General features: G+C 36.7%; 2 protein-coding genes across 2 annotated transcripts; one reads left to right on the forward strand and one right to left on the reverse strand.

The window, feature by feature from the left end:
* Positions 1 to 12,555: 12,555 nt before the first annotated feature.
* LOC104879695 (hypothetical protein) lies at positions 12,556 to 13,161 on the reverse strand. The gene has a single exon (XM_010653395.1). The coding sequence runs from the start codon at positions 13,159 to 13,161 to the stop codon at positions 12,556 to 12,558; it is 606 nt and encodes a 201-aa protein (XP_010651697.1).
* Positions 13,162 to 23,738: 10,577 nt separating this feature from the next.
* Positions 23,739 to 26,773, forward strand: LOC100266702 (subtilisin-like protease SBT4.13). Its single transcript, XM_019220485.2, has 8 exons — positions 23,739 to 23,862; positions 23,947 to 24,193; positions 24,316 to 24,820; positions 24,968 to 25,074; positions 25,212 to 25,415; positions 25,548 to 25,659; positions 25,748 to 25,961; positions 26,056 to 26,773. Exons 1-8 carry the CDS (start codon positions 23,760 to 23,762, stop codon positions 26,595 to 26,597), a joined length of 2,034 nt encoding a protein of 677 aa, XP_019076030.2. The 5' UTR covers positions 23,739 to 23,759; the 3' UTR covers positions 26,598 to 26,773.
* The last annotated feature ends 368 nt before the right edge of the window (positions 26,774 to 27,141 follow it).

Below are 27,141 nucleotides of genomic sequence, written 5' to 3' on the forward strand. Positions count from 1 at the left end.
TTCCTAAAGGACTTGTGTACTATCAAAAGAGGGTTGACTGTAAACAAGAAAGCCTTCTTGACTGAGCAAGGAAGTGCAATCTTACAATGTAAGTCTCCTTTGAAGTACAAAGACCCTGGAAGTCCTACCATTTCAGTCATGATTGGAGGAAAGGTAGTGGAGAAAGCCTTGCTAGATTTGGGAGCAAGTGTGAATTTGCTTCCATACTCTGTCTACAAGCAATTGGGACTTGGAGAGTTAAAGCCAACAACAATCACTTTACCTTTGGCAGATAGATTAGTGAAAATTCCAAGAGGGGTAATTGAGGATGTATTGGTTCAAGTAGATAATTTCTACTATCCAGTAGATTTTATTGTTCTTGATACAGATCCTACTGTAAAGGAAGCTAATTTAGTTCCTATCATCCTTGGAAGACCATTTCTTGCTACTTCAAATGCAATCATCAACTGCAGGAATGGGCTTATGCAACTCACTTTTGGTAACATGACACTGGATCTCAATATTTTCTATATGTCTAAAAAGCAAATCACTCCGGAAGAAGAAGAAGGTCCAGAAGAGCTATGTATAATTGATACTTTGGTGGAGGAGCACTGCAATCAACATATGCAAGACAAGTCGAATGAAAGTCTTGTGGATATTGAGGAAGGTTTTTCTGAATCTCCTATTGGGCTAGCTACTCTACAAAGTTGGAGAAAGATAGAAGAAATTCTACCTTTGTTCAATGAAGAAGAGGAGGCAGCTGTTGAAAAAGAAATTCCAAAACTCAATCTGAAGCCTTTACCTGTAGAGTTGAAATATACATACCTTGAAGAAAATAATCAATTTCCTGTTGTGATATCTTCATCTTTGACCAGTCATCAAGAGGATGGTTTAATGGAAGTTCTCAGGAGGTGTAAAAAGGCAATAGGATGGCAAATATCTGATTTGAAAGGCATTAGTCCTTTAGTTTGTACTCATCATATATATATGGAGGAGGAAGCAAAGCCAATTCGACAATTTCAAAGAAGGTTGAATCCTCATCTACAAGAGGTGGTGCGAGCTGAGGTGCTGAAGCTACTTCAAGCAGGAATCATTTACCCTATTTCTGATAGCCCTTGGGTGAGTCCTACTCAAGTGGTACCAAAGAAGTCAGGGATCACAGTGATCCAAAATGAAGAAGGGGAAGAAATTACTACACGCCTCACTTCAGGTTGGAGGGTGTGTATTGATTATAGAAAGCTGAATGTTGTCACTAGGAAAGATCATTTTCCATTGCCATTCATTGATCAAGTGCTGGAGAGAGTCTCTGGACATCCATTTTATTGTTTCTTGGATGGGTATTCAAGGTATTTTCAGATTGAAATTGATTTGGCAGATCAAGAAAAGACCACTTTTACATGTCCATTTGGAACATTTGCTTATAGAAGAATGCCTTTTGGTCTATGCAATGCACCTGCTACATTTCAAAGATGCATGTTGAGTATTTTCAGTGATATGGTGGAGCGAATTATGGAGGTTTTCATGGATGACATCACCGTATATGGAGGTACATTTGAGGAATGCTTGGTTAATTTGGAAGCAGTTCTTCATAGATGCATTGAAAAAGACCTGGTGCTTAACTGGGAGAAATGCCATTTTATGGTACGTCAAGGAATTGTCCTTGGTCATATCATCTCTGAAAAAGGCATTGAAGTTGATAAAGCAAAGGTGGAGCTTATTGCCAAATTACCATCTCCAACAACTGTGAAAGGAGTAAGGCAGTTCCTTGGCCATGCAGGGTTCTATAGGAGGTTTATAAAAGGTTTTTCAAGTCTTTCAAAACCTCTTTGTGAGCTGTTAGCTAAGGATGCTAAGTTTATATGGGATGAAAGGTGTCAGAATAGCTTTGATCAACTGAAGAAGTTTTTAACAACAACTCCAATAGTGAGAGCCCCTAATTGGCAATTACCTTTTGAACTGATGTGTGATGCCAGTGACTTTGCTATAGGAGTTGTGCTTGGCCAAAGAGAAGATGGGAAGCCCTATGTGATTTACTATGCAAGTAAAACACTAAATGAAGCTCAGAGGAACTACACAACTACAGAGAAAGAATTGTTAGCTGTGGTATTTGCTTTGGACAAATTTCGAGCTTATTTAGTGGGGTCTTTCATCATTGTCTTTACTGACCATTCAGCCTTGAAGTATTTATTGACAAAGCAAGATGCAAAAGCAAGGTTGATTAGATGGATTCTTTTGTTACAAGAATTCGATCTTCAAATCAAAGATAAGAAAGGAGTGGAAAATGTAGTAGCTGACCACTTGTCAAGGTTAGTTATAGCACATAATTCCCATCCCTCGCCTATCAATGATGATTTTCCTGAAGAATCACTCATGTTCCTAGTGAAAACTCCTTGGTATGCTCATATTGCTAATTATTTAGTAATTGGTGAAATTCCAAGTGAGTGGAATGCACAGGACAAGAATCACTTCTTTTCCAAAATTCATTCTTATTATTGGGAAGAGCCCTTTCTCTTTAAGTATTGTGCAGATCAGATTATTAGGAAGTGTGTCCCTGAAGATGAGCATCAAGGGATTCTATCTCATTGTCATGAGAATACATGTGGAGGCCATTTTGCCTCTCAGAAAATAGCCATGAAGGTATTGTAATCAGGGTTTACTTGGCCATCTCTTTTCAAAGATGCCCACATCATGTGTAGAAATTGTGATAGATGCCAAAGGCTTGGAAAGCTAACAAAAAGAAATCAAATGCCTATGAACCCCATTCTGATAGTTGAGTTATTTGATGTATGGGGCATTGACTTCATGGGACCTTTCCCAATGTCTTTTGGTAATTCTTACATCTTGGTGGGGGTAGATTATGTTTCTAAATGGGTTGAGGCAATCCCCTGTAAACAAAATGATCACAGGGTGGTTCTCAAGTTTCTTAAAGAGAACATTTTCTCAAGATTTGGGGTGCCCAAGGCCATAATCAGTGATGGAGGTGCTCATTTTTGCAACAAACCTTTTGAAGCTCTGTTATCCAAGTATGGAGTGAAGCATAAGGTGGCTACACCTTATCATTCTCAGACTTCCAGGCAAGTTGAGCTAGCTAACAGGGAAATAAAGAACATCTTGATGAAAGTGGTGAATTCCAACAGAAAATATTGGTCTATTAGGCTGCATGATTCACTGTGGGCATATAGAACAGCTTATAAGACTATTCTTGGGATGTCTCCCTATCGTCTTGTCTATGGCAAAACATGCCATCTCCCTGTGGAAGTTGAATACAAAGCTTGGTGGGCAATAAAGAAGCTGAATATGGACTTGATCAAGGCAGGAGAAAAGAGATTTCTAGACCTTAATGAGATGGAGGAATTAAGAAATAATGCTTATATCAATTCCAAAGTTGCAAAACAGAGGATGAAGAAGTGGCATGACCAACTCATCTCCAACAAGGAATTTCAGGAAGGGCAAAGAGTTTTGATGTATGACACAAGACTCCATATCTTTCTTGGGAAGCTCAAGTCGAGGTGGATTGGCCCGTTCATTATTCACCGAGTATATGGCAATGGAGTGGTGGAATTATTGAATTCCAATGTCAAGGATAGCTTTAGAGTCAATGGATATCGTCTCAAGCCATTCATGGAACCATTCAAATCAGAAAAGGAGGCAATCAACCTCCTTGAACCTCAAAAAGCCTAAGTGAAAAAGGGTTTGCTGGACGTGGTTTTACCACAGTCCAAAATTTTTGTAAATTTTGTAAATTTTCAAGTTGTTTTCATACTTTTGATCTTAGTTTTTTTATCTTAAATCATGTTTCTAGGTGTGTTTTAATTGTTTCAAATGATCCCAGGTGGAAGAAATTTCAAGGAGATTGAAAGAAAAAAAATCGGGTCGAAATTGGAGCCGAAACAGAGCATAAACAGGGAAAAAACAGAGCTCTGCGAAATTTCGCAGGGTGAAGGAAACTTCTGCGAAATGAGCATTTTGTTGCCAAACCATTCCGCAACACTGTAGAAGTCTCTACGAGGGTATTTCGCAGCTGCGAAAGTGAATTTGGCACATGAGTGCCACTTCGCAGTACAGTGGCATCCATTTCGCAGCTGCGAAACACATTGCGAAGTGAAAAAGCGTGATTTCGCACCGAAAGTCCCATTCCGCAGGGTATTTCGCAATTGCGAAAGTGGTTTTGGCACACGAGTGCCACTTCGCAGCACAGTAACATCGATTTCGCAACTGCAAAACTCACTACGAAGTTGCTGCGAAATTGGCATTTTGCTGCGAAATTGACGTTTTGTTGCGAAACTTAAACTAACCCTTGGGCTTCCGTTTTTCCTATTTATACCGGTCATTTGTGCTGCTAAAAGGGTTTCAAAAATCAGAGCACCATTCTCACAGCCTCTTCGTCTCCTTCACCAAGTCACGTCGTCCGAACCTCCGGTCACCTTCTCCGTTCAGCAACGTCGGCAAAAGTTCGATAGCCCAAAATGGAACGAACACGAGGGGCTAAGTCTTCATCTCCTTCGAACCGCAAAAGGAGTCTGCGAAAGGAGCCAAGTCCAGGTTCTGCTCCAGAGGCTTCGCCGTCAAGGCCAAATCCTCCTCCGATCAAGCCCGTGCCACCAAAGCCGCCGGCAAGACGATACCTTACAAGGTCAGGCGGTCGGCCATTGCAGAAGAAACCCAGGGTGGAGAGTTCAGAACCCATCGATTTGACTGAGCAATCTCTAGAGCCTTCCCCAATTCCATCACCGGTTCAAACTCCAGTGCCGTCTCCGGTTCCCTCGCCGAGTCCCTTGCCAATTCCATCGCCGGTACCATCTCCGGCGCCGTAAGAAAAATCTCAGGAGCCTCAAGTGCCACTTCCCAAGACCCAAATTCAAGCTGAACCAGCTCTGGAAGAAGTAATTAGGAGGCCAATGCTACCTCAGTCCCCAATTGAGGGGAACTTGGATTGTCAAACTCGGGCATTCCATTCTGAGCTTTGCTTCGACTTAGCAGCATTCAGAGTGAGGTCGGAGCTTGCCCAATCATTCCAGCTGCTGAGGAGGTATCACATGGAGCAACTGCTGGCTCCAAGAGATTTTTTCTATCCCCGGATAGCCACAGATTTCTACCAATCCATGACAACCAAAGAGGTTAGGAATTCAACCTTGATTCATTTCACCATCGATGGGAGACATGGTATATTGGGAGCACGACATATTGCTGAAGCCCTGCAAATTTCCTTTGAGCCAACCCAATTCGATAATTTTAGAGCTTGGGCAAATCCTACTGAGCTAGAGATGGTGCGCACCCTTTCCAGAGGAGCTGCAAATCGATCACATCTGCTGAGGGGGGAGCTTCCTCCAGTTATGTTTTTGATTGATGTCTTTTTGCGCCATAATATATATCCATTGCAGCATTGGACCCAAAGAAGGGGAGTTCTCCTGGAAGCTCTGTACAAGATGTCAGAAGGATTCTTCTTTGGGCCTCATCATCTGATCATGGCAGCCCTTCTCTATTTTGAAGAGAAGGTTCACAAGAAGAAGCTTCAGAGAGCAGATTGTATTCCCCTCCTCTTCCCACGGCTGCTATGCCAAATTTTGGAGCATCTGGGATACCCCTCTGAGCCTCAGCTGGAGAGAAAGCGAATATGCCGTGAGCCATTCACTCTTGATAAATGGAATAATATGACGACCTACAAAGTTGATCAGCCTGGGCAGCCTCAGCCAGCTGCAAGGAGAGCCTCCCCAAGACGTATACCTGAGGGTATAACAGTTGCTGCTCCTGCCATTCCTAGAGCTCTACCAGCTGCACCTGCTTCATCTCAGCCATCCACATCAGCTGAGCCGAGGATGGCCATTCCTATATCTGAATATCGAGAATTGTGCCGTGCATTGGAGACTCTTACAGCTTCTCAGAGCAATCTTGCTCAGGAGATGACAGCCATCAAAGCATGCCAAGAGCAGATGTTAGCCTCTCAAGCTCAACAAGCTGCCATCTTAAGGCAGCTTCAAGTCCATTTCGATCTGCCACAAGCTGTAGAGCCCTCTATTTCTACTCCTCCAGAGCCACACTCTCAGCCTTCAGAGTCTCATCCTCCAGAGCCCGAAACCCCAACTGATCCACTTACTGAGAAGGCAGATCCTTCTGCCTAGCACCACCACCCCACTAATCAGACATTATATATATATTTGCTGTTTATGTTTTTATGCATGTTTGTTTTTTTTAGTTGAAAAGAAATCCCAGTATTTTGGTACTATATTTGGGATTCCTTGTGTTACTTGTCTTTTGCACTGTACTTGAATGAACATAAAGTAATACAAGTTGAATTTTTCTTGTTAAAAGTTAGCATTAAGTTCTCCTTATTTCCTTTTCTCACATTTTCTATTCTTTTTGAAACATGTGGTTTTCCCCAATCAATATTCGAATTTGATTTCAGCAAGGAGGTACCACTTCCTCCCTTTTATTACAGTCACTCAAATTACATTGAGGATAATGCTCAGTTCGGTTGGGGGGTATGAGGAAGGAAGTAGTCTAAATCTTTTTGGTATTGCAATTATATTGGTTAATTAGTTGTAGTTTTTACTTTTTACTCTTGTTACTCTTTTCTCCATGAATTTTGAGGAAAAATTTTCAAATTAAACCAAGAGAAATATAACTGTTGTTTTTCACTTGACTTAGAGTATGGATTACGCTTACTAAAGTGGTTCAATTGTTGAAACTTCTACTGAAAGTGAATCGAGTTCTTCCACTTTAAGCTATTCACACACTGTGCACATTAGATTCCGATTATAAGATGAAAAGCTATTTCCCTCTTGACTTAGGATAATTTTGGGACTTGGTATATTTGACCTCATTTGATAAAAATTGAAACACCCTGCAAAAGGCCAATGAGCCTTTGAAATAAAGAAAGTTGTTTGCTTGCCTTGAAACCCGAGCAAGGTCTGAGGGGCATATGGTGAAAGTCTTTAAAGCCTGGTGCCCTAAGCCTTAATTGGTTGGGAGTCACCGACCTCAATGCTCGTTACAAGGGTGAATAGGTAGAGCTAGCATATGGTAGATGCTTGGGTATTAGAAATTCATTCTTAAAAGTCCGGGGAAAAATCCGAGGAGTTAGTGGTTGAAAGATCCTTAAAGCTTGGTGCCCTAAACCTTAATTGGTTGGGAGTCATCGATGGACTCCCATTACATGGACAAGTCAGAAAGAGTACCCCATAAAGCTACTAAAAAAAAAAAAAAAGATGATGAAAGTGTGTTCTTTTCTTATTGATTTTGGTCAGTTTGCTAAAGTGTTGAAAAGAGATAGGTTGGGGGGAGAGACTAGTTTAGCATATTATTCTCGGAAGCTAAGGAACCAATACACATAGATTTTTGTGGAAGATTAAAGTTTGGTTCTTAGAAAGTGGAAATGATTTTAAAACTTTAGTTTGCATAATACACTCCCTTGATTGACAATGTTTAGCATAGGTGTTATGACTCTTGTTGAGATTTGGATTTGTATTTCTTTAATGATTCATGTGAAAATTAGATCATCATGCCACTTGAGAATTATTTCCTTTCAGCATGATGTTGTAATTTTTAGATTAGTTTGCTATTTATTTTTATTTTTCTCTCCTTTATTGCTAAGGGACTAGCAATATGTCGGTTGGGGGGAGTGATTACTACTCAAAAAGTGCTATTTGATAGCCTATAATTAATCTTTTTAAACACTTTTGAGTAGTAGTTTAGGCCTTTTAACTCAATTGGATGTTAAGGGCCCTTTAAAGCAATTTTAATCACTTTGTGTAAGTTTTGGTGTTTTTGTTAGTATTTTGATCACCAAAGCAAGTCAAGACTGAGGAGAGCTATGAGGAATCTTAGGCAAAGTTGAGAATTCATTTGCCAAGAGTGAATCCGGATTGCAAGGAGAAAAAGCAAAGAGAATCTGCCATGAAGCCTATTCTTGATGACAGTGGTAGCAGCCACTTTTGGAGCACTTTCTAAAGTTCAAATGATGCATGCTATATACCATTTCAAAGCTCAGGAAGTCAACAATCCAATGCTTCAAACGGTGTGCAATTCGGAGTTGAAACGAGGAAGTTGCAGCCATTACAAGCCAATCACTTCGAGCTGAAGGAAGCATTTTGCAAAGTGTTGCGAAATCACCCTTTTGTTGCGAAGTGATTTCGCAGCATTTTTGTACAGTAAGGTGTTTCTCCTTTTGACGATGCACGAACCATGCCGCGAGAAAGGAGCTGGGAACCTCAAGGTGGAAGCCAACTTCGCAGCCTTGTGAAGATAGCTTGGTGTTGCGAAATAATTTCGCAGCCCTCTTGGGTGTCTGCAAAATCTCGCAAACACCATTTTTCTCCTGCGAAATGGTTCCTGAAGCCTCCCGAAGTTTGCTACCGACATTGGGAGATATTTTCCATTAGATTTTTGTTGTCTAAATCCCAAAATACTCCTTGTAAACCACCAATTACATGATTCCTTAGTTTTTAAGTTAGTAAAAAGACTAAATATCTTTGTAACAATTAGTTTTATATTATGTTGATATATATACCTCTCGGGAGCCTGTTCTCGGAGAGGAGTTCCTTCTGTAAACATTTGGGTAAGCAAGAAAAAGGTCTTTTTCTTTCTACTACCTTACCTTCTCACTTTGTATTTTCATTTTATTTCTAAGTTATGAATTCTTTGAGGAGTTTTCCCCAGAGAATGAGTAACTAAACCTCTAATTCCTTGGAGCTAAGGTTGCTGGGGAAGGTTCCAAGTGCAAGAATGCAAAGCTTTGTGGTTTTAGCTAGTAATGAAGAGGAAGTGAAATCCTTTAGTGATTTCTATGTTTTTAGTTAACTTAAAACACCTTGGAGTTACCTGGGCCAACACTTGGTAAGGCAAGTGATTTCCCACCATGGAAATGCACTAGTTTACCCCTTGCGAGCCTTTGGGAGGTGACTTCAGGGTAGGATTTTCTAGAATAGCCAACACTTGGTAAGCTTTTGGACTCCTAGGAGGCATCCATTAGTTATCTCTTGCGAGCTTTTGAAGGGAAATCCAAGGTTAAAGATCACCTTGAATGGCAAGTGCTAGGTGAGAGGCATGAACCATTGCAAGTTGCATCAGTGAGAGGGATTTAGTGTTTGAACCCATTAATGGGAAGCATTTGTACAGCACCGGTTAGAGAATTAACTATATGTTAATTCTCTAATGCGAGGAAAAGAAACAAGTGACCGAAACTCTCCTTTTTGTATGAGGAACCTGAGCCTAGTGATCTAAACTCCAAGAAACATTTTTCTTTGTAAGTAAAATCAGTTACTATTTTTGGTTAGTTTAAATCTAAACCTTTTTCATTCAAACATCTTTATGTTTTCTTTTAAAGCTAACCTTGAAATGAAAAGGCACCAATTCAACTTTGAATTAATATCATTTGTGAAGTGAAAACCCATCCCAGTGAACGATCCTAGAGCCACTATGCTATAGTAGCTTTGTCTTTGCTACCCTAGTAAATGGTGTAATAGGTTATAAATTTTGTTGATTACTCCCTCAATCAAGGAGCACCAGCTGGACATGAATCAGTTGAGACACCAATTGGGCACGAATCAAATGGCGCCGTTGCCGGGGACCGAACCTCGAATCAAATGGTGCCATTGCCACTGCCGCTGCTAGGGACGAATCAACTAGTACTAGTGGTGTTTGGTTCTGTTCACCTTAAAAGGAACATTTGAGGCTAGCCACCTATTTGTAAAGTCCCACTTAAATAAGCACTATTTGTTATTTGATAACCAAAGTGAAAACAATTGAAATGTATTTGATTTGAAATGGATATGAAATGATTGTGATGTATATGAAAATGTTTGGTTAAACACTTTAAAATGTATTAGCATATTTGTACTCAATGTTCTTATGAAAATGATTTTACACTAAATCTCCTATTTGCAAGCATGATTGAAACTATTTGATCCATGAAACTGTATTAATATTCCTTATTGGGCTTTGAGTTCATTCCTCTTTGTTGATAATTTTTCAAGTAACCTCAATTCGGGTGAGCAGTGACAGTTAGGAGGGGAAATTGGCTTGCTAGGACTTTTTCAAAACTTCCTTTATTTTTAGCATTATTAGATGTTAAAATTTATTTTCTATTGGAATTATGTGAGTTTGGAGTTATTTGGACAATAACACTTGATTTGATGTGTTAGTTTAACAAAAATTGTTATTTGGAGATTTTAGAATTTTTGTTCTACTACTCTAAACAGAAATTTGGTAATTGGTAAATTTCCAATTACAATATGATTGTTTATATTGTTTACACTCTGAGCCTTTGGGTTTATAGTGTGAAATGACCGTCATGCCCTTAGAGTGGGTTTTGGGGCTTGATAATTTTCTTGTAAAAATAACTTTTTCTTTAAAACTCATGTATAAATACTTGAAATAGTAAAAAACATTTATATTAAAAATGGGTTACTTTTTGAGTAAAAACATCAGAAATGTTACGTTCACAAATTTGAATATTATTTCATCTCTTTTAACCAATTAATTCTATTAGTTTCTACTACACCTATGGTCGATCTACAAATTCATGTTTCATGCGCCCCATTAGAGACTAGGGTTAGGATTTTTGTTTTTTTTTTGTTTTTTATTCTAGAAATCCAACAAAACGTGGGCTCGAGAGTGGAAACATGGGTAATAGGTGTTTTCAGGTACTACATCACCATTAGCCTCCATTGAGCAATGACAAATTTCAAGTGATTAATCCATCCCTATAATTTGGCAACTTGAAAAACTAAAAGAGTAAGAATTTTGATATTTTCTTTGGAAAGATTGTTTTATTTTTTTAATATATTTCTATTTTCTTCCGATTTTTGTTGAGAATACAAGTCTTCTTTGGAAATTCTTCTTGAATATAGTTTTGTAATTCAAAAAATATGTTTGGCAAATTTTTGATGGAAAACAATTTTTTGAGAATTTTTTTGATAAACAATTTTTTTTTTTTTTTTGTATTTGTAGATAAGTGCTACTATTTTTGTGGAGAATAAGCCAAAAAACCGTTATTGTGCTTTTAAGTTCGTAATAGAATTGTGCTCTAAAAATAATTAATAATTGTTTAAAGAACTAATAATTGCTTTTAAGAACTATTCTTGAAAACTAATTTCTAAGAGCCATTCTTAAAAACTCTTTTCTAGGAGTTGTGGTTGTAAATATTATCAAATACTAGAATATCGATCTTTTGCATATTTGTTTAGTTGCCAGGGACAATAACCATTTTTTTTTTATTTTTTTTATTTTTTTATTTCAAAGTTTTAGTTTGAAATTGACATAGTCTGACTTTCAATTTTTTCTTTACTTATTTATAAGCATCCAAAAAAAGGCATTATGACAAATAAAATTGAGCAAATGGTTATAGTAAATGTTTCAAACTATTTATAAGCATCCAAAAAGGCATTGCGATAAATAAATCCATCTTCATCTCTAACCTTTATGAATGTTTAAAACTATAGCATGCTATTTCTTACAAAGATCTAATTATCTCTCTTCGCTCATATATATCTATACTGTTGGGACGTCATTTGTTTTGAGTATATTTGGCTCTGTGCCAGTCATGGGCATCACAGAGTGGCCTCCCCAGGATTCGAACTTGGGTCCAGGCCTTAAGGCTTAGGACGTTACCCTCCTGGTACCAGGAGGGCAACTGTCTAGGTTAAGGTCCCGAGTTTGAATCCTGGGGACGTCACCCTCCAAGGGCCAAATAAACAAATGACTCCATAAGACTCTGCACTATCCGGCCCATTCCGGCTGCGATGCCCCCGTCTGGCACAGTTCGGTGGTACGGCTGGGCACCAGAGCAAAAAAGGTCAACGTTTATGTTGGGACGTCATTTGTTTTGAGTATATTTGGCTTTGTGCTAGTCATGGCCATCACAGAGTGGCCTTCCCAGGATTCGAACTTGGGTTCAGGCCTTAAGGCTTAGGACGTGCTTAGATGGTACCAGGAGGGCAACTGTCTGGGTTGAGGTCCCGAGTTCGAATCCTGGGGACGTCACCCCCAAGGGCCAAATAAACAAATGGCCCTATAAAGACTCTGCGCTGTCCGGCCCATTCCGGCTGTGACGCCCCCGTCTGGCACAGTTTGGTGGTATGGCTGGGCACCAGAGTAAAAAAGGCCGACGTTTATGTTGGGACGTTATTTGTTTTGAGTATATTTGGCTCTGTGCCAGTCAGGGGCATCACAGAGTGGCCTCCCCAGGATTCGAACTTGGGTTCGGTAGGCCTTAAGGCTTAGGACGTTGCTCTCTTGGTAACCCTGACTGGAACAGAGCCAAATATACTCAAAACAAATGACGTCCCAACATATACCATACAGAAAAGGTTTCTTTATGGGATCATGATTACAAGGGGAGATTCGTGAACAGGAGAAATATGGCTCTACAAATAGGAAACAACTAATGAGGAGTAGAAACCAGGGTCTTAATACATAGCATCTTTACATATATTGTAGCTTGTCCTAAAAAAGACATAGAAGTCAGACTTATTACAATCTGATAACCCAGACCCAGGGTTAGACAGCAGAAGTTGGCATCTTAAGCACATACTAATATCAATATATATGGTAAGAAGTTTTGCACCACCCAGCAGATCACTAATTCTTGGGATCCTGGGAACTTCCCGAACTATCAACCGGGACATCTACATCAATCGGAACATCTTCTCCAGAAAAGGGAATATCCAGATCATCAAGGCCTCCTCCAAAGGCCACCTCTGCAATCACTTTCACCAGAATCGTACCAGCAACAGCCATACCTCGTGCCCAGACAGAAGGTTTCTTAACAATCACTATATCCCCGAACGAGTACGAAAATTTCAACACTCCCTTTGAATCTGCTGCACCCTTTTTCACTGGGTAACTCACAGTAGCGCTGCCTCCGGTGGCCACTGCCCCGTCAAACAGGTCCTTGAAAGATACGCTTACCTCTCCAATGTACCGGTCTCCTAGTGTGCGGCTGCAATACAACTTGATAACAAGCATGATGCCTTGGTATTCAACTGCCTTCTTGCCTATTGTGTATCCAGTGGTGAAGTTCCATGCAGGGTTGGTCTCCCCCTCTGTGTCCACCGGACTTGTTCTCTCTGTTCGGGAATCGCCCCCAATTGAAAGCTTGGCGTAGACTTTCATTCTAAATTTTTCTCGGACGTTCTCGAGATCTTGAGCTGAAATAAGGGTGATCTGGAACTTCCTGCACTCCATGTTTGAACTCCGAAGCAGGTGCAGAAGAGATTGAACTTAATTCTATATACTTATAAACAAGGAGTAAACTTCTAGTGCAGTTGCTATGGAAGGACTGAGTGTACTTTTAGGTATCGTTATAGACTTTTGGCCAGCTACATTCTGGTTTTAAATCTATAGAATAAGTGAAAGAGACACTCAAGACTTGGTCTCCATATTTAGGCCACTTCTGGGCGGCTATATCCAGGGCCGGAAGTACTTCGGGGTCTACCCCTAATAGTAATGTTAAATTTTAGAAAATCTCTAATTACATAAGTTATACATCACCCTGTAAATTATTAGCATTTTGTTCGGATTGCTGATGCTTTTACTTTAAAATTCTCATAATTATTTTAGCAATAGCTACAGTATATCATTAATGTAGACAAACGGGCTTCAGAAATTAAAAAGATAATATCGGTTAGAATTTTGGTTTTGATTTTTTTTTAAGCGTTGTATTTGGGTCCTAAAAGTAATCATGGAAAAGAATAAATATATATGAAAAAACAATTTTCTCTTATGGTTGAACACTATGAGAAAAGGGCATTAAAAATTTATTTTAAAAAGAGAAAGGAAGATTTATTTTCAATCTCCTTTCTATTTAGTTATGTTTGGTTCTCATAAAGTATTAAGAAAATATATTTTTTTTTAAAAGAAAAATGATTTTCTCACGTTTGGTTTCGTTATGAAAAATATGAAAGAGAATCAAATTTAATTAAAATTAGTTAAAATCGATACATTTTAAAATTATTTAATATTTATATAATAGAGAAAAATAAATTAAATGAATTTAAAAAATATACAAAAATAATTCATTGACTTTGAATTTATTTTTTTATTTTTCTTAGTTTTTTCTTTCCTTCTATTTTTCATTTTTATTTCTTTGTTTCACATTTTTTTTTAAAATTTTCCGAGAACCAAACATGACTTGTTAGACAAAAATAAAAAAAGTTCAATTAAAAAATGAATGCCTTGAAAAAGAAAAATGGAATTTGTCATCAGCTTCTGTTTGAGATACATGACAAAATTATTATAAAAAATATTAATAATTTTTTCTTCTCTTTTTCTTTCTCTCAATTCCTTTACACTTCTCCATTTCCCCACCTACCCCTTTCGTATCATTTTAAGCTTAAAAAAAATCTAAACGTTTATCTTTCCTAGTCATTCATATCTCATAAACATCTCCAAACCTTTCTTAGAAGCAGTATTCAATCTTATATATCATCCTTATTACTATATTGTCATGTCAAAACTTCTCCATTTCCCCACCTACCCCTTTTGTATCATTTTAAGCTTAAAAAAACATCTAAATGTTTATCTTTCCTAGTCATTCATATCTCAGAAACATCTCCAAACCTTTCTTAGAAGCAGTATTCAATCTTATATATCATCCTTATTACTATATTGTCATGTCAAAATCTGTAAAACATAATTAACTTGAAACTGTAATCAATGGAAAAATGTTGTCTCCCTTAGCACTACTCCTTGCGATGGTAAATTACAAGGATGAAAGTCGATATCAACAAATATATCGATAACTTGATTTTATAGATATATTGAGATTTATTGAAAAATATCGATAGATATTTTGTAACAAAATATTGGTGAATTTATAACATTAGGTAATAATATATGAATTTGGAAATACATTAATATTAAAATAATAGCATATTTAATTTGAATATATTAAAAAATTTAAAAGAATTGATGATGTATAGATAAGTATTTTTTTATTTAAAAATATTAATAATTTAAATTTATTTTGTATTCAATTAGTATACAAAATATATAATAAGATAATTCAAATTAACGAATTTATAATAATTTTATTTTAATTAATTTATAATATAATATATAAAAGTTATTTGTAATTATAAAGGGTATTTATACTTTATAAAAGATACTTGTAATTTACAAAAGGTATATATAATTTATAAAAAAATTATAATATTAATATATAATAATGTGCACATATGGCATATATAGATAAAGATTTGTTCAAATGGAATTAATATAATCACGTGCACATATCACATAGATAAAGATTTGGTCAAATGGAATTAACATAATCATGTGTGCACATATCACATAAACAAAGATTTGGTCAAATGGAACAAGCTAGGTTTAAGGCCTTGTTTTTTGAATTGTGACTCCAATCAATCAACATCGAAAACTTTAAGCAAAAAAATCCTCTATTTATAGAGATGGCGCCGATGGAATTATCACATCGTGAGACACCAGGCTCCATAGGCCTAAATAATTCCGAAATTTCTGAGGGTGGACAGTCGGTCCCGTGGTATGTTATAGACCTAGAGACCGGACCGGTACTCTTCACTCCTAGAAATTTCTTGGGCATGAAAATTAATTTGTCATGTGTTTATTCCCCTTCTTCCCATTCTCAATTTTATTTATATCAACCATTATCATATATACTATTTTTCACCATTCAACCAGTTTTGCCATTCTTTAGGATCACTTTAATCTCATAAAACATATCTGAATCACTCACTACAAGAAGGTAGGTTTATATGGCGGCTTGTATGTGGTCTCTTCAAACTCTACAGATCCCCTCCTATGGATAGAACTTTTGATTAGTTGCTACAATAGGTTGTGATTTGGACACTTGCATGGGGTCTCTTCAAACTCTAAGCATGCAAGCATGCAACCTAATAATAATGGATGCATGATAGCCATGCCAAAAATGTAGACTCTGATTAAAAAAAATAAAAAAAAATGGATGTGAGCACTTGCATGCAATCTTCTCATTGGTAATTCACATTCATTCAACTTTGATTTCATGAAGTGTGTTCTGCAATAAAGCCATGCTTAAAAGTATATATTCTTAATCCTTCAAATAACCATTCTTAGGAACCTACATATTGGTCATGTCATTGTTGACCAAGAAATGTAAAACTTCCTACAAACCATGTTTGTCGGAGGAGTCTATGGGGGGTGGCATCTCCATCTCTCGTACTTAAGGAAGTTAGATTGATTGAACATTTTTTAGTAGACTTCTTGGGTAAATCGGTCTTACACTGGGGATTGGGAAGTGACACCTTGTTTAGGGCCCTAAAGTTAGTTGCTCGGTTGTGAAGTCGATTAGCCCTTAGGTGCCTAGCCAAGTGATAGCAATGACATGCCACCTGGCAAAGGAAGGTGAGTACTACTGCACCCGTCTTCATGGCAACATCAAACGATAGTGGCTGCCTTCCATTAGTCAATAGGAACCAAACCCCCCACCCCCTTCCCTTCATTTTTAACCAAGGACTAGAATGTCAGAAAGACGAGGCTACCTGGTAAGCCACCGCCCAACTACTTGACACTAAGGCATGGCAATAGATCATAAGAGCAGGTGTTAAGAAAAGGTCACTCTAGCAACCAACGAAGGTATGAAAAAATGACTCCCTTTTGATTTCCACAAAAGAAAAAATGAAGTCCATAGACTGAATCATAGGAGGATCTCCAGACAATACCCGTATCCATCATCACTGGGTGACTCTCTCTCTCTCTCTCTCACACACACACACACACATATATATCACGAATTTGTTAGCTAGGTTCCATATTCTTAGAATTTATTTATTTATATGGGTTGAATAAAAGGAGGATGTATAAGTTGATAAGATTTCATCATATCAAAATTTGTTTTTGAATTAAATTGGTTAAAAATAGAATGGAGATAATTATCCATTTAGTTTGGAATCCTTATTTTTCACCAATAATATTGCCTATAAATAGTGGGCTCATTGGTGAGTCTAATAATCTTTTCTCCATATCTCTTTTATTTTCTCCTAGTCAAGTTCTTCCTAGTGTTCATCTACACCTAGAATCTAGATGGGGGAGTAATAAGAAACTCTAGTAGTTTCTTTGAAGAAGTTACCAACATTAGAAATTGTATAATTCAAGCTACAAAAATCTTTCACTAGTATTTATTTGGGCTATAGTTTTAATTCTTATCTAACATTGGTAATAGAGCTAGATGAGGCTTGTTTTCATCTCCATTTATATTTATTTATTTGAAATAAAGAGATATTTGTTTCCATTAATTGAAGGTTTTTTATTATTGTTTATAATAAAAGAAATGGATTTCCCAGAAGCAGAAATCTAATCCAAAAAGTGTAGGTTTAAGCATGTAAACACAAAAATGAATTGCCCAAAGGCATAAGTTCAATCCAAAATTAGTCTTAAGTATGCAAACACAAAAATAAACTACCAAGAAGCATAGATCTAATCCAAAAGTATAGACCTAAGCATGTAAACACAAAAATGGACTGCCTAAAAGTACAAGCGTAATCCAAAAGTGCAAGCCCAAGTGTGCAAACACACAAAAAAGGACAACCCAAAAGCAATGTATAATCCAAAAATGCATGCCTAGACGTGGAAGCACAAAAGTGAAATTAAGCTCAAGGGCTACCTTAGTCATTAAAGAATTTTGGTAATAAGGTTATTGAATTTATGGATTACTTTTTTTTTTAATGCATACAATTTTTAATTGCGTATTTTTAAGACAGAGATCTTAAAAACATGACATGATGTAATAAACTTTTGGATTGCATTATCTATTAATAAAGCCCTTAAAAGATGATTTCTACATGTTCTTAATAAATGAGGACCCTAGATCCTACAAAGAAGCTATAACTTCTCCTGAAGTAGCGTTTTGGAAGGTGCCATAACAGTGAAATTAAATCAATCATGTATAACCATACATAGGAGATAGTTGATTTACCTCATGGTGCAAATACTATAGGTTGTAAATGGATCTTTAAAAGAAAGTTAAAGCCAAATGGGTCCCTAGGAAAGTATAAGACACATTTAATTGTCAAAGGTTTTAAACAAAGGACGGGTGTAGATTACTTTGACTCTTTTGCCCCTGTGACAAGAATTTCTTCAATTAGAGTGTTGATGACTCTAGCTTCCATTCATAACTTGGTGATACACCATATAGTTGTCAAGACTATGTTCTTGAATGGGGAATTAGAAGAGGAAATTTATATGGACCAACCTAAGGATTGTGTAGTTCTAGGAGAGGAGCAAAAGGTTTGTAGGATAATTAAATCACTTTATGGATTAAAACAAGCACCCAAACAATGGTATAACAAATTTAGTCATGTGTTGATATCTAATGGATTTTCCATTAATGATGTTGATAAATCTATTTGTAGCAAGTTTGAGAATAACACATGTGTTGTCATTTGCTTGTATGTTGATGACATGCTAATCTTTGGAACTAGAGGTCATTTATGAGACCAAGAACTTCCTACGATCTAAATTTGATAAGACCTAGGAGAGACAAAGGTGACTCTAGGAATCAAGATAACTAGCTAAAACACCTAATGAGCTTAACCTTTCTCAAGAATACTATGTTGAGAAGATCTTAAGGAAGTTTGAAAAATTTGACTGTAAACCAGTGTCAACTCCATATGATCCTAACTCACAGTTGAAGGAAAATAGAGATTATGGTATTACCCAAACTGAGTATGCTTAGATCATTAGGAGCCTAATGTACTTAGTAAATTGTACGTACTAGACCTGAAATTGTTTGTGTAGTAGGAAGATTGAGTCAGAACACCCAGAGTCCTAATAAGGATCTCTAGGTTGCTATTCGTAGTAGAGTACTTAAGTACTTGAGAGGCATCATTGATTATGGTTTGTGTTATAGTGAATTTCCAAATGTTCTTGAATGATGTAGTGATGACAATTGGATTCCTGATTCAAATGAGATGAAATCCACTAGTAGGTATTTTTTACCCTGGAAAAAGTGTAATTTCTTGGAATTTTGCCAAACAAACTTGCATCACTTGATCTACTATGGAGGTTGAGTTTATTTACTTAAAGAAGTCAAGATCTGAGGTTGAGTGGCTTGGAAACCTCTTAATAGATACCCCTTTATGGATGAGACCAACACTGTTTGTGTCTATGTGTTGCAATAGCTAGCCAAGCTGCAATAGTTAAGGCTAAGAGTAAGATATTTAATGGAAAAAATAGACATATATGTCTAAGGTACAATATTGTGGGACAGTTGCCTAATACAATAGGAAACTATTGGCATAAACATTAAGGGGGGTGAGACTTATGCCTAATACAAAAGTTAAGAGTGATGGTAACCCAACCTATTAGAATGGAGATCCCATGAAGTTGGTTCATATGGGTAATAACAAATCACTTGTTGACTGTGAGATGCTCTATCAGTTCTACTTATCTAAGAGTGTGTCCTTATGGTGTAGATAAAACGTATTCTGTATCAATTGAGGTTGAGCATTTACTCTTAATGAATGTGATATTCCTTATGAATGATGTGTTTAGTTACATAATACACTTGATGGATTCACCTATATGAGATGGAGATAGGGTCACTTCTTATGAGAGCTTAGTGTATTCTCTAGGGCTCTCATGAATATCCAGGCAGAGCATATGACCTATTGGTGCTAACTCGTTATGTATGACTTGTAGTTGAGAAACCAATGTGGATAATCAGTTCCTTGAATTACAAAAAGAAACTGGTTTATAGAAATATATTTCTTCAGTAGCTGGTTTTTATGATTTAGTCCTGATTTATCCTAACACTAGTTTATAGCCTATTAGCACCAATACTAATTCATTGGATTCTAGTTTTTTCATCCAATCATTTTCTTCTTCACACATACACTCTGTTGGGGATTGTTGGAAGAGAATGTGTGTGAGTGTTCTTTAAAGTGAAAAGGAATGTAAAGTGTGAATCCCACATTGGACAAGGATGGGCACTTTTAGTGGGTATATATACTTTACTCACTTTCCTTAGCCTCATGAGCTTGTGGAAAGGCAAGAGGGATTCTAGTGTGCCTAAGGGGACCAAGCCCATTCCAGTGGGAATTTGGGTGGCTCATGCCAAAAATGCTTAATGCACGTCATGTCCATACCTGCATCCTGCATGGGGAACCCCCTACCCCTACATACACATGCGAGTCCAACAACTTTTTGCAAATCCAAATAAACAATTAATTTTATTTAATTTTTTATCTCTCCTTCTTGATTGGGTCTCTCATCCATTGGAGTCCAAGACTTGTTTTTGGCAACGTGTCCTTGTTAAACAAGTAAGCAGAATGTGTCTTGTGAACATGTTAATTAATTAATTAATTAAATTAAATTTTTTTTATTATATATGGGTGTTCAACTTTTATAAGAGAGTCATGTTAGGACTCTACCTATAAAAGCCTTGTCTCCCTTCAATTTTAGATTCAAAATTATGAATTTGCTTCTCGTTTCCTTTTGCTTCCTTTCAATCCGTGCGATTAGAGAGATTCCCTTCAAATCAATCAGCATATTGCCATATACTCGAGGTCGATCCATTGCTACTGCCTCTCTCTTACTCTCCTAAGATCAATCCTTTGTTGCCTTCTCAATTTATTGCTCTCTTTCTCTATTGCATCCACTATTGTACTGCCCGTAGTGTTGTTGCCATTCTCCTGAGGCTGCACCCACCAGTGCTACATCCACAACACTCTAGGCCTGCTGCTATACAACATGTTGTCTTACACTCCATACCTTACTCATAGCTAGTGTTGCCCCCATAACCACTCTTGCTACTTTAGAGGCCTTTGCTACATCCTGCCATAGTACACCTGAGGCATTGTTGCAAGCTAGTTGCACCCTCCCAATCATTCTGCAACCCTCTAACCTAAGGCATGGTTTATAGACTATTGAATCCTGGAGGTAGGACGTCAGTTTCCTACTGCACTGAGGTTGAATCCTTGAGGAGGGTGGATCTACTTTAAAGATAGTGCATTGTTGCACCTCATCCAATCAATTCGATAAGAACCTTTTTTCTATTTGCTTTGTTTCTTGTTTGTTTGTTTTGGGTTAGATCGAATTTGCTTATTTCTTAGACCATTGAATCAACAAGAAGTGGATCCTATATAAAACTACTTATATTTTTCTATCATGTATTATCTTATAAATTAATTTATTAAATTATTAATTTAATATATTGGTCCCTAGTCAAAACTGGTTTCAATTGAAGTTATTAATTTATTGAGATTTTATCATATTATCAATCATACTAATGGCCCAAACATCATTTTTTTTAATCTCGTTAATTAAATCATCCAAAGCCTTAAAGAACGATTAATTCTTTCATTGTCATGATTTGTATGAATACCAAATAATCAAGGGTAGGGCTTTGCTTAGTTTTAGGTTTTAAATTTTGTTAATATTATGCATTCGGCATTTTGGTCTGGAGAGAATTTTGAATTTTTTTTTTCCTTTTTATATTTTGTTAATTAATGACCTTTTGATTTATTTTTCTTTTTATGTTTGCTTGATATTTATTCCATGTAGTAGTTACAGTGAATTAAACCATGCATGATACGAACGAATCAATTAAAAACGTGAAAGAGTATGCATGATTAATATGAAAGAAGGATAAAGTTTCAAATCTTAACGTGAGATAGCCACTATCAGCCACCACAAAGTGAAGATGTTTTAGGTAATAACTTTCATGGGAATATTTTTTGCTTTTGACTCGAGAACTTCATAGGAAATTGAAGTGGAATGTGCATGGACAGTGGATAGTAATTAAGAATACCAAAATTGCGCATTACCACACCCATAACCACTCTTGCTACTTTAGAGGTCCTTGCTACATCTTGCCATACTACACTCGAGGCATTGTTGCAAGCTAGTTGCATCCTCCCAATCATTTTACAACTCACTTATTTTTTTTTTCCTAACTAGAGAATTATATTTGAAGGATTTTTGAGTTGTACTTCCCTCGTCAAAGGTGTGCACCTAAGGCGAGGTTTATAGGCTATTGAATCTTGGAGATAGGATGTCGGTTTTGTACTGCATCAAGGTTGAAACCTCGAGGAGGGCATATCTACTTTAAGGATAATACACTACCACACCTCAACCAATCAATACAACAACCACCCTTTTTCTATTTGTTTTGGGTTAGGTTAAATTTGCTTATTTATTAGACCCTTGAATCAACAGCAAGTGGATCCTATATGAAACTACTTATATTTTTCTATAATATATTATTTTATAAATTTCTCAAATTATTGATTTAGTATATTGGTCCCTAGTAAAAAATTGTTAAATAATATTATTCAATTGAAGTTATTAATTTATCGAGATTTTATCATATTATCAGTCATACTAATGGCCCAAACATCATTTTTTATTTTATCTCGTTAATTAAATCATCCAAAACCTTGAAGAATGATTAATTCTTTTGATATCATGATTTTTATAAATATCAAATAATCAAGAGTAGGGTTTTTCTTAGTTTTAGGTTTGAAATTTTGTTGATACTATGCATTTGGCATTTTGGTCTAGAGAGAATTTTGAGTTTATTCTTTCCTTATGTTTTGTTAATTAATAACCTTATATTATTATTATTATTATTATTATTTTATGTTTCCTTGATATTATTTAACGTTACTGGCTACCGTGAATTAAACCATCCATGATATGATTTAATCAATTGAAAACGTGAAAGAGTATGCATGATTATATGAAAGAAGGACAAAGTTTAAAATGCTCACGTGAGATAGCCACTGATCAGCCACCACAAAGTGAAGATGTTTTAGGTAACAACTTTTATGGGAATATTCTTTGTTTTTGACTCAATAACTTCATACGAACCTGAAGTGGAATGTCCACTGACAGTGGATGGTAATTAAGAATACCGGATTTGCTCATTACCATTTTGAAATTATTTTTTCCTTTTATCTGCTTAATAATTCCATGTTAGTGATACTGACCAATCAATTAGAAATCTGAAAGATTTGGCATCATAGCTGTCCAAAAACAAAAGATAAATGAAAAAGAAATGGTTTTTGGTGGTTTTAGTGATATTTGAATTTTCTCAGTATTTTTCACAGGCCAATCAAATATAAGGAAATCAATTTTTTTAACGTTTTTGTTTTCTTTCCTTGCTACTTTTTGAGAACCAAATATAACCCAACTAATTTGTATTTCATGTAATCAAATAAGGATGACCATATATGTCGACAGTATATATAGAAATTCTGGTTTATACCAAACAGGGAAAGGGAAAAAAAAAGAAAAAACTTCAATATATATATATATATATATACCCGGAGTTGGGGTAGTGCAAATCACAGCATTACTACAATTCAAAGAAGTCAACAATGGCTAATTTCTCTTTTCTTCAACTTGTTTGCTTCATTGTTTTTATTTTCATAATCATCTGCCAACATGGTGCTGCTGATGAAGAAAGCAAGGCCAGTTATATTTTTGTAGTTTTACGAAGTCATTCTTCTGATTTTATTTTGCTTTGTATTTTGGAATGGGACAGGCACCATATTAGCCCTTACATAAGACCTTTTAATTTATGACATTTCTTCTTATTTTCTTAAGTACTGGACATATAGATGGATTAAGTAACACTTAGATCTTGATTTTTATTGCAGGTTTACATAGTGTATCTTGGATCCCTTCGTGAAGGGGAATTCTCACCATTGTCTCAACACCTTAGCATTCTTGACACCGTTCTTGATGGAAGGTAAATTTTATATTTCGACATTTCAGTATTAAAATAACAATCGCCATGTAAATACCTTTAATTCTGATCTTGTTATATGCTTTCTAGTTCTTCAAAGGACTCCTTAGTAAGAAGCTATAAAAGGAGTTTCAATGGATTCGCAGCTCATCTCACGGACAAACAAATAGAAAAAGTGGCTAGTACGTAATGCCAAATACTTGTGTAATTAAGCGGAATATATATTTATTTTAAAAAAAATTTATAATGTTTTATATGTTATACAGGCATGGAGGGAGTGGTGTCTATTTTCCCAAATAGACTTCTCCAACTTCACACAACCAGATCTTGGGACTTCATGGGATTTTCTGAAACCGTTAAACGGAATCCCACGGTTGAGAGTGATACTATTATAGGTGTTATTGACTCTGGAATCTGGCCTGAATTACAAAGCTTTAGTGATGAAGGTTTTAGTTCAATTCCAAAAAAATGGAAAGGTGTTTGTCAAGGCGGCAAAAATTTCACTTGCAACAAGTTAGCTTCTTAATTATATTATTCTCTTTATTTGATTAAACTCAAACTTCATCTCTCCAGGGCCCCCTTTGGTGTCTGTTATTGAACTAGTCTTTGGTTTTGTTGCAACTTGATTTTTACAGGAAGGTAATTGGAGCTCGAGCATACAATTCAATTGATAAAAATGATGATTCTGCAAGGGACACTGTCGGTCATGGAACCCACACAGCCTCCACAGCAGCTGGCAACATAGTAGAGGATGCGAGCTTTTTTGGGGTGGCATCAGGAAATGCAAGAGGAGGGGTTCCTTCTGCAAGAATAGCCGTGTACAAAGTTTGTACTGCAGATGGATGCACCATTGCAGATATCTTGGCTGGCTTCGATGATGCCATTTCTGATGGGGTTGACATCATTACTGTATCATTAGGATCCGTTGCTGGAGCCTTTTTTTTGGATAAGGACCCCATAGCAATTGGTTCTTTTCATGCTATGGTGAAAGGTATTTTAACATTGAATTCTGCAGGAAATAATGGTCCATCACCAGGTTCAGTCCTAAGCATCGCTCCATGGATGGTCAGTGTAGCTGCAAGCACCACAGACCGTGAAATTATTACCAAGGTTGTTCTTGGGGATGGAAAAATAATAAATGTATGTATTCTCAATTCCACTTCAATTTGATCTCTTAACCATTAATATATATATATATATAAGGGTAGATATTCTTGATGCATCTTACATAATCTTAATTAAGCTTCTTACTATTCGAATTCTATAATATTTTCTGTATGTATACAGGGTCATTCAATCAATTCTTTTGTGTTGAATGGAACCAAGTTTCCCCTTGTAGATGGGAAAAAGGCTGGTTTAACTAATAATAGTGATTGTGTTACTTATCCTACTCTGTAAGTTCTGCTCTCCAAGTCATATGAATCTTGAACTTGCTTCAAAAAGAAAGTATTTAAGATTGATGAAATTATTGTGATAGTTGAGGGATTTGAAGAAAATGTATGAAACTGATGGAATCATTGTCGCGTTTCAGGGATTGTGAAATAGACTGTCTAGTGGAAAGCAAAACAACCGGAAATATTTTACTGTGTAGAGGCCCTGGGCTAGATGTGCCTCTAAAGTTTGGGGCCGTTGGCATAATCAGACCAGATTTAGGTCGTTCTATATACCCGTTGCCAGCATCAGATTTAGAGGAACAAGAATTTGCAATGGTCGAGGCCTACATCAACTCCACCAAGTGAGGATATTAACATTGAAAAACCTATTTTAATTGTTCCTGTGAAGTACCAGTTTGTCCCTTAATTTATGATTATTCCATCATCTTTCATCAAAAAAGAAATACAATCCTAAGATTCAGAGTAATCTACAGAAAACCAGAAGCGGATATATTGAGAAGTGATTCCATCAAAAATGTTTCTGCTCCTATGCTAGCTTCATTTTCAGGACGAGGGCCAAGCAGTCTCCTAGCTGAGATTATAAAGGTACACCCAAATTCACATCTAGAGCTTGTCACAGTTTTTGTTTCATTTCATGTTTTTATTTACTGAATTCTCTTAAATATTGTTGCAGCCAGATATAAGTGCTCCCGGAGTAGATATCTTGGCGGCATTTTCCCCAGTTGCTCCAATTACAGAGTCCCTGGATGACAAAAGGAGAGCTAAGTACAGTATAATATCGGGAACATCCATGTCTTGCCCCCATGCTGCTGGAGCTGCTGCTTATGTTAAGACTTTCCACCCAGACTGGTCTCCTTCCGCCATCCGATCTGCCCTTATGACTACTGGTAAATGGGGTCCCAGCTAGCTTTGTTGAGATTGTTCAAAAAATAAAAAATAAATCTTAAATATACTCTAAGCTTACGAATTTCTTATTTATAGCCTGGCCCATGAATGCTACTGCAAATCCAGCTGCTGAATTTGGTTACGGATCTGGGCATATTAATCCAGTGAAAGCCATAAATCCTGGTCTGGTTTATGAAGCCTTTAAAGATGACTACATAAAGATGATGTGCGGACTAGGCTTTGACGCAGAGAAGGTAAGGCTCATATCAGGAGACAACACTACCACTTGTACTACAGGTGTTACCCAAGGCGCTGTAAGGGATCTCAACTATCCTTCCATGGCATCTACAGCCGACCAACACAAGCCTTTTAACATTAGATTTCCAAGAACAGTTACCAATGTTGGCCAGGCAAATTCCACTTACCAAGCAAAGATCACTGCAGATCCTCTCATGAAAGTCCAAGTAAATCCTAACGTTCTCTCCTTCACATCATTAAATGAGAAAAAAACTTTTGTGGTAACAGTTTCAGGAGAAGCATTGGATAAACAACCCAACGTATCTGCATCGCTGGTGTGGACCGATGGCACTCATAGTGTGAGGAGTCCCATTTTTATCTATCAACTTCCCTCAACCTGAGGAGTCCCATTAGTTGTTGTGTAACATTTATGGTTGAATTAAATTCCCTGAGCTTCACAGCTTTACTCTAAAAAATTAAGGTCATTTAACTATTTGGCCGTTCAGGGATATTGCATGTTTTCCTTGTATTTTTGTTTAAACAGATGATTAATCTATTCGTGGGTGAAGTCATTTTATATTTTCTGTCTATCTAATTTTTATAATTAATGCAACTAATTTTGTGCCACACTACAAGAGAAAAGGGATATGTTCAATTAGTTTTGGTAAGGATTAGAAAAATAGGCAACTAAAATATGATATATGGCTACGCACATGCTCCATTCATGTCTAAGGGTATTGGCAGATGGTTGGAAATTTCCCCAGAAAACCCTGCGGTTGCTCAAGAGATGCTACCATAGAAGGTCCTATAGAGGTCGCCTTCTTTGGGTCGCTCCCACAGAAGGTCCTATAGAAGCACAAAACATGATCTTCACCTTCAATAGAATTTGCCCTAATCCGCTCTTCAAAACCCTAACTTTCATTTGCTTCAGTTCGATCTTATAGT

This window comes from Vitis vinifera, chromosome 6, assembly GCF_030704535.1.
Source record: "Vitis vinifera cultivar Pinot Noir 40024 chromosome 6, ASM3070453v1".
Taxonomy (NCBI): Eukaryota; Viridiplantae; Streptophyta; class Magnoliopsida; order Vitales; family Vitaceae; genus Vitis; species Vitis vinifera.

Coding starts and splice junctions, on each gene's coding strand:
- LOC104879695 (XM_010653395.1), bottom strand. CDS start 13,161: ATGGAGTGCAGGAAGTTCCAGATCACCCTTATTTCAGCTCAAGATCTC.
- LOC100266702 (XM_019220485.2), top strand. CDS start 23,760: ATGCTTTCTAGTTCTTCAAAGGACTCCTTAGTAAGAAGCTATAAAAGG. Junction 23,863..23,946: donor ACAAATAGAAAAAGTGGCTA/GTACGTAATGCC, acceptor TATGTTATACAG/GCATGGAGGGAGTGGTGTCT. Junction 25,416..25,547: donor GCCTACATCAACTCCACCAA/GTGAGGATATTA, acceptor AGTAATCTACAG/AAAACCAGAAGCGGATATAT.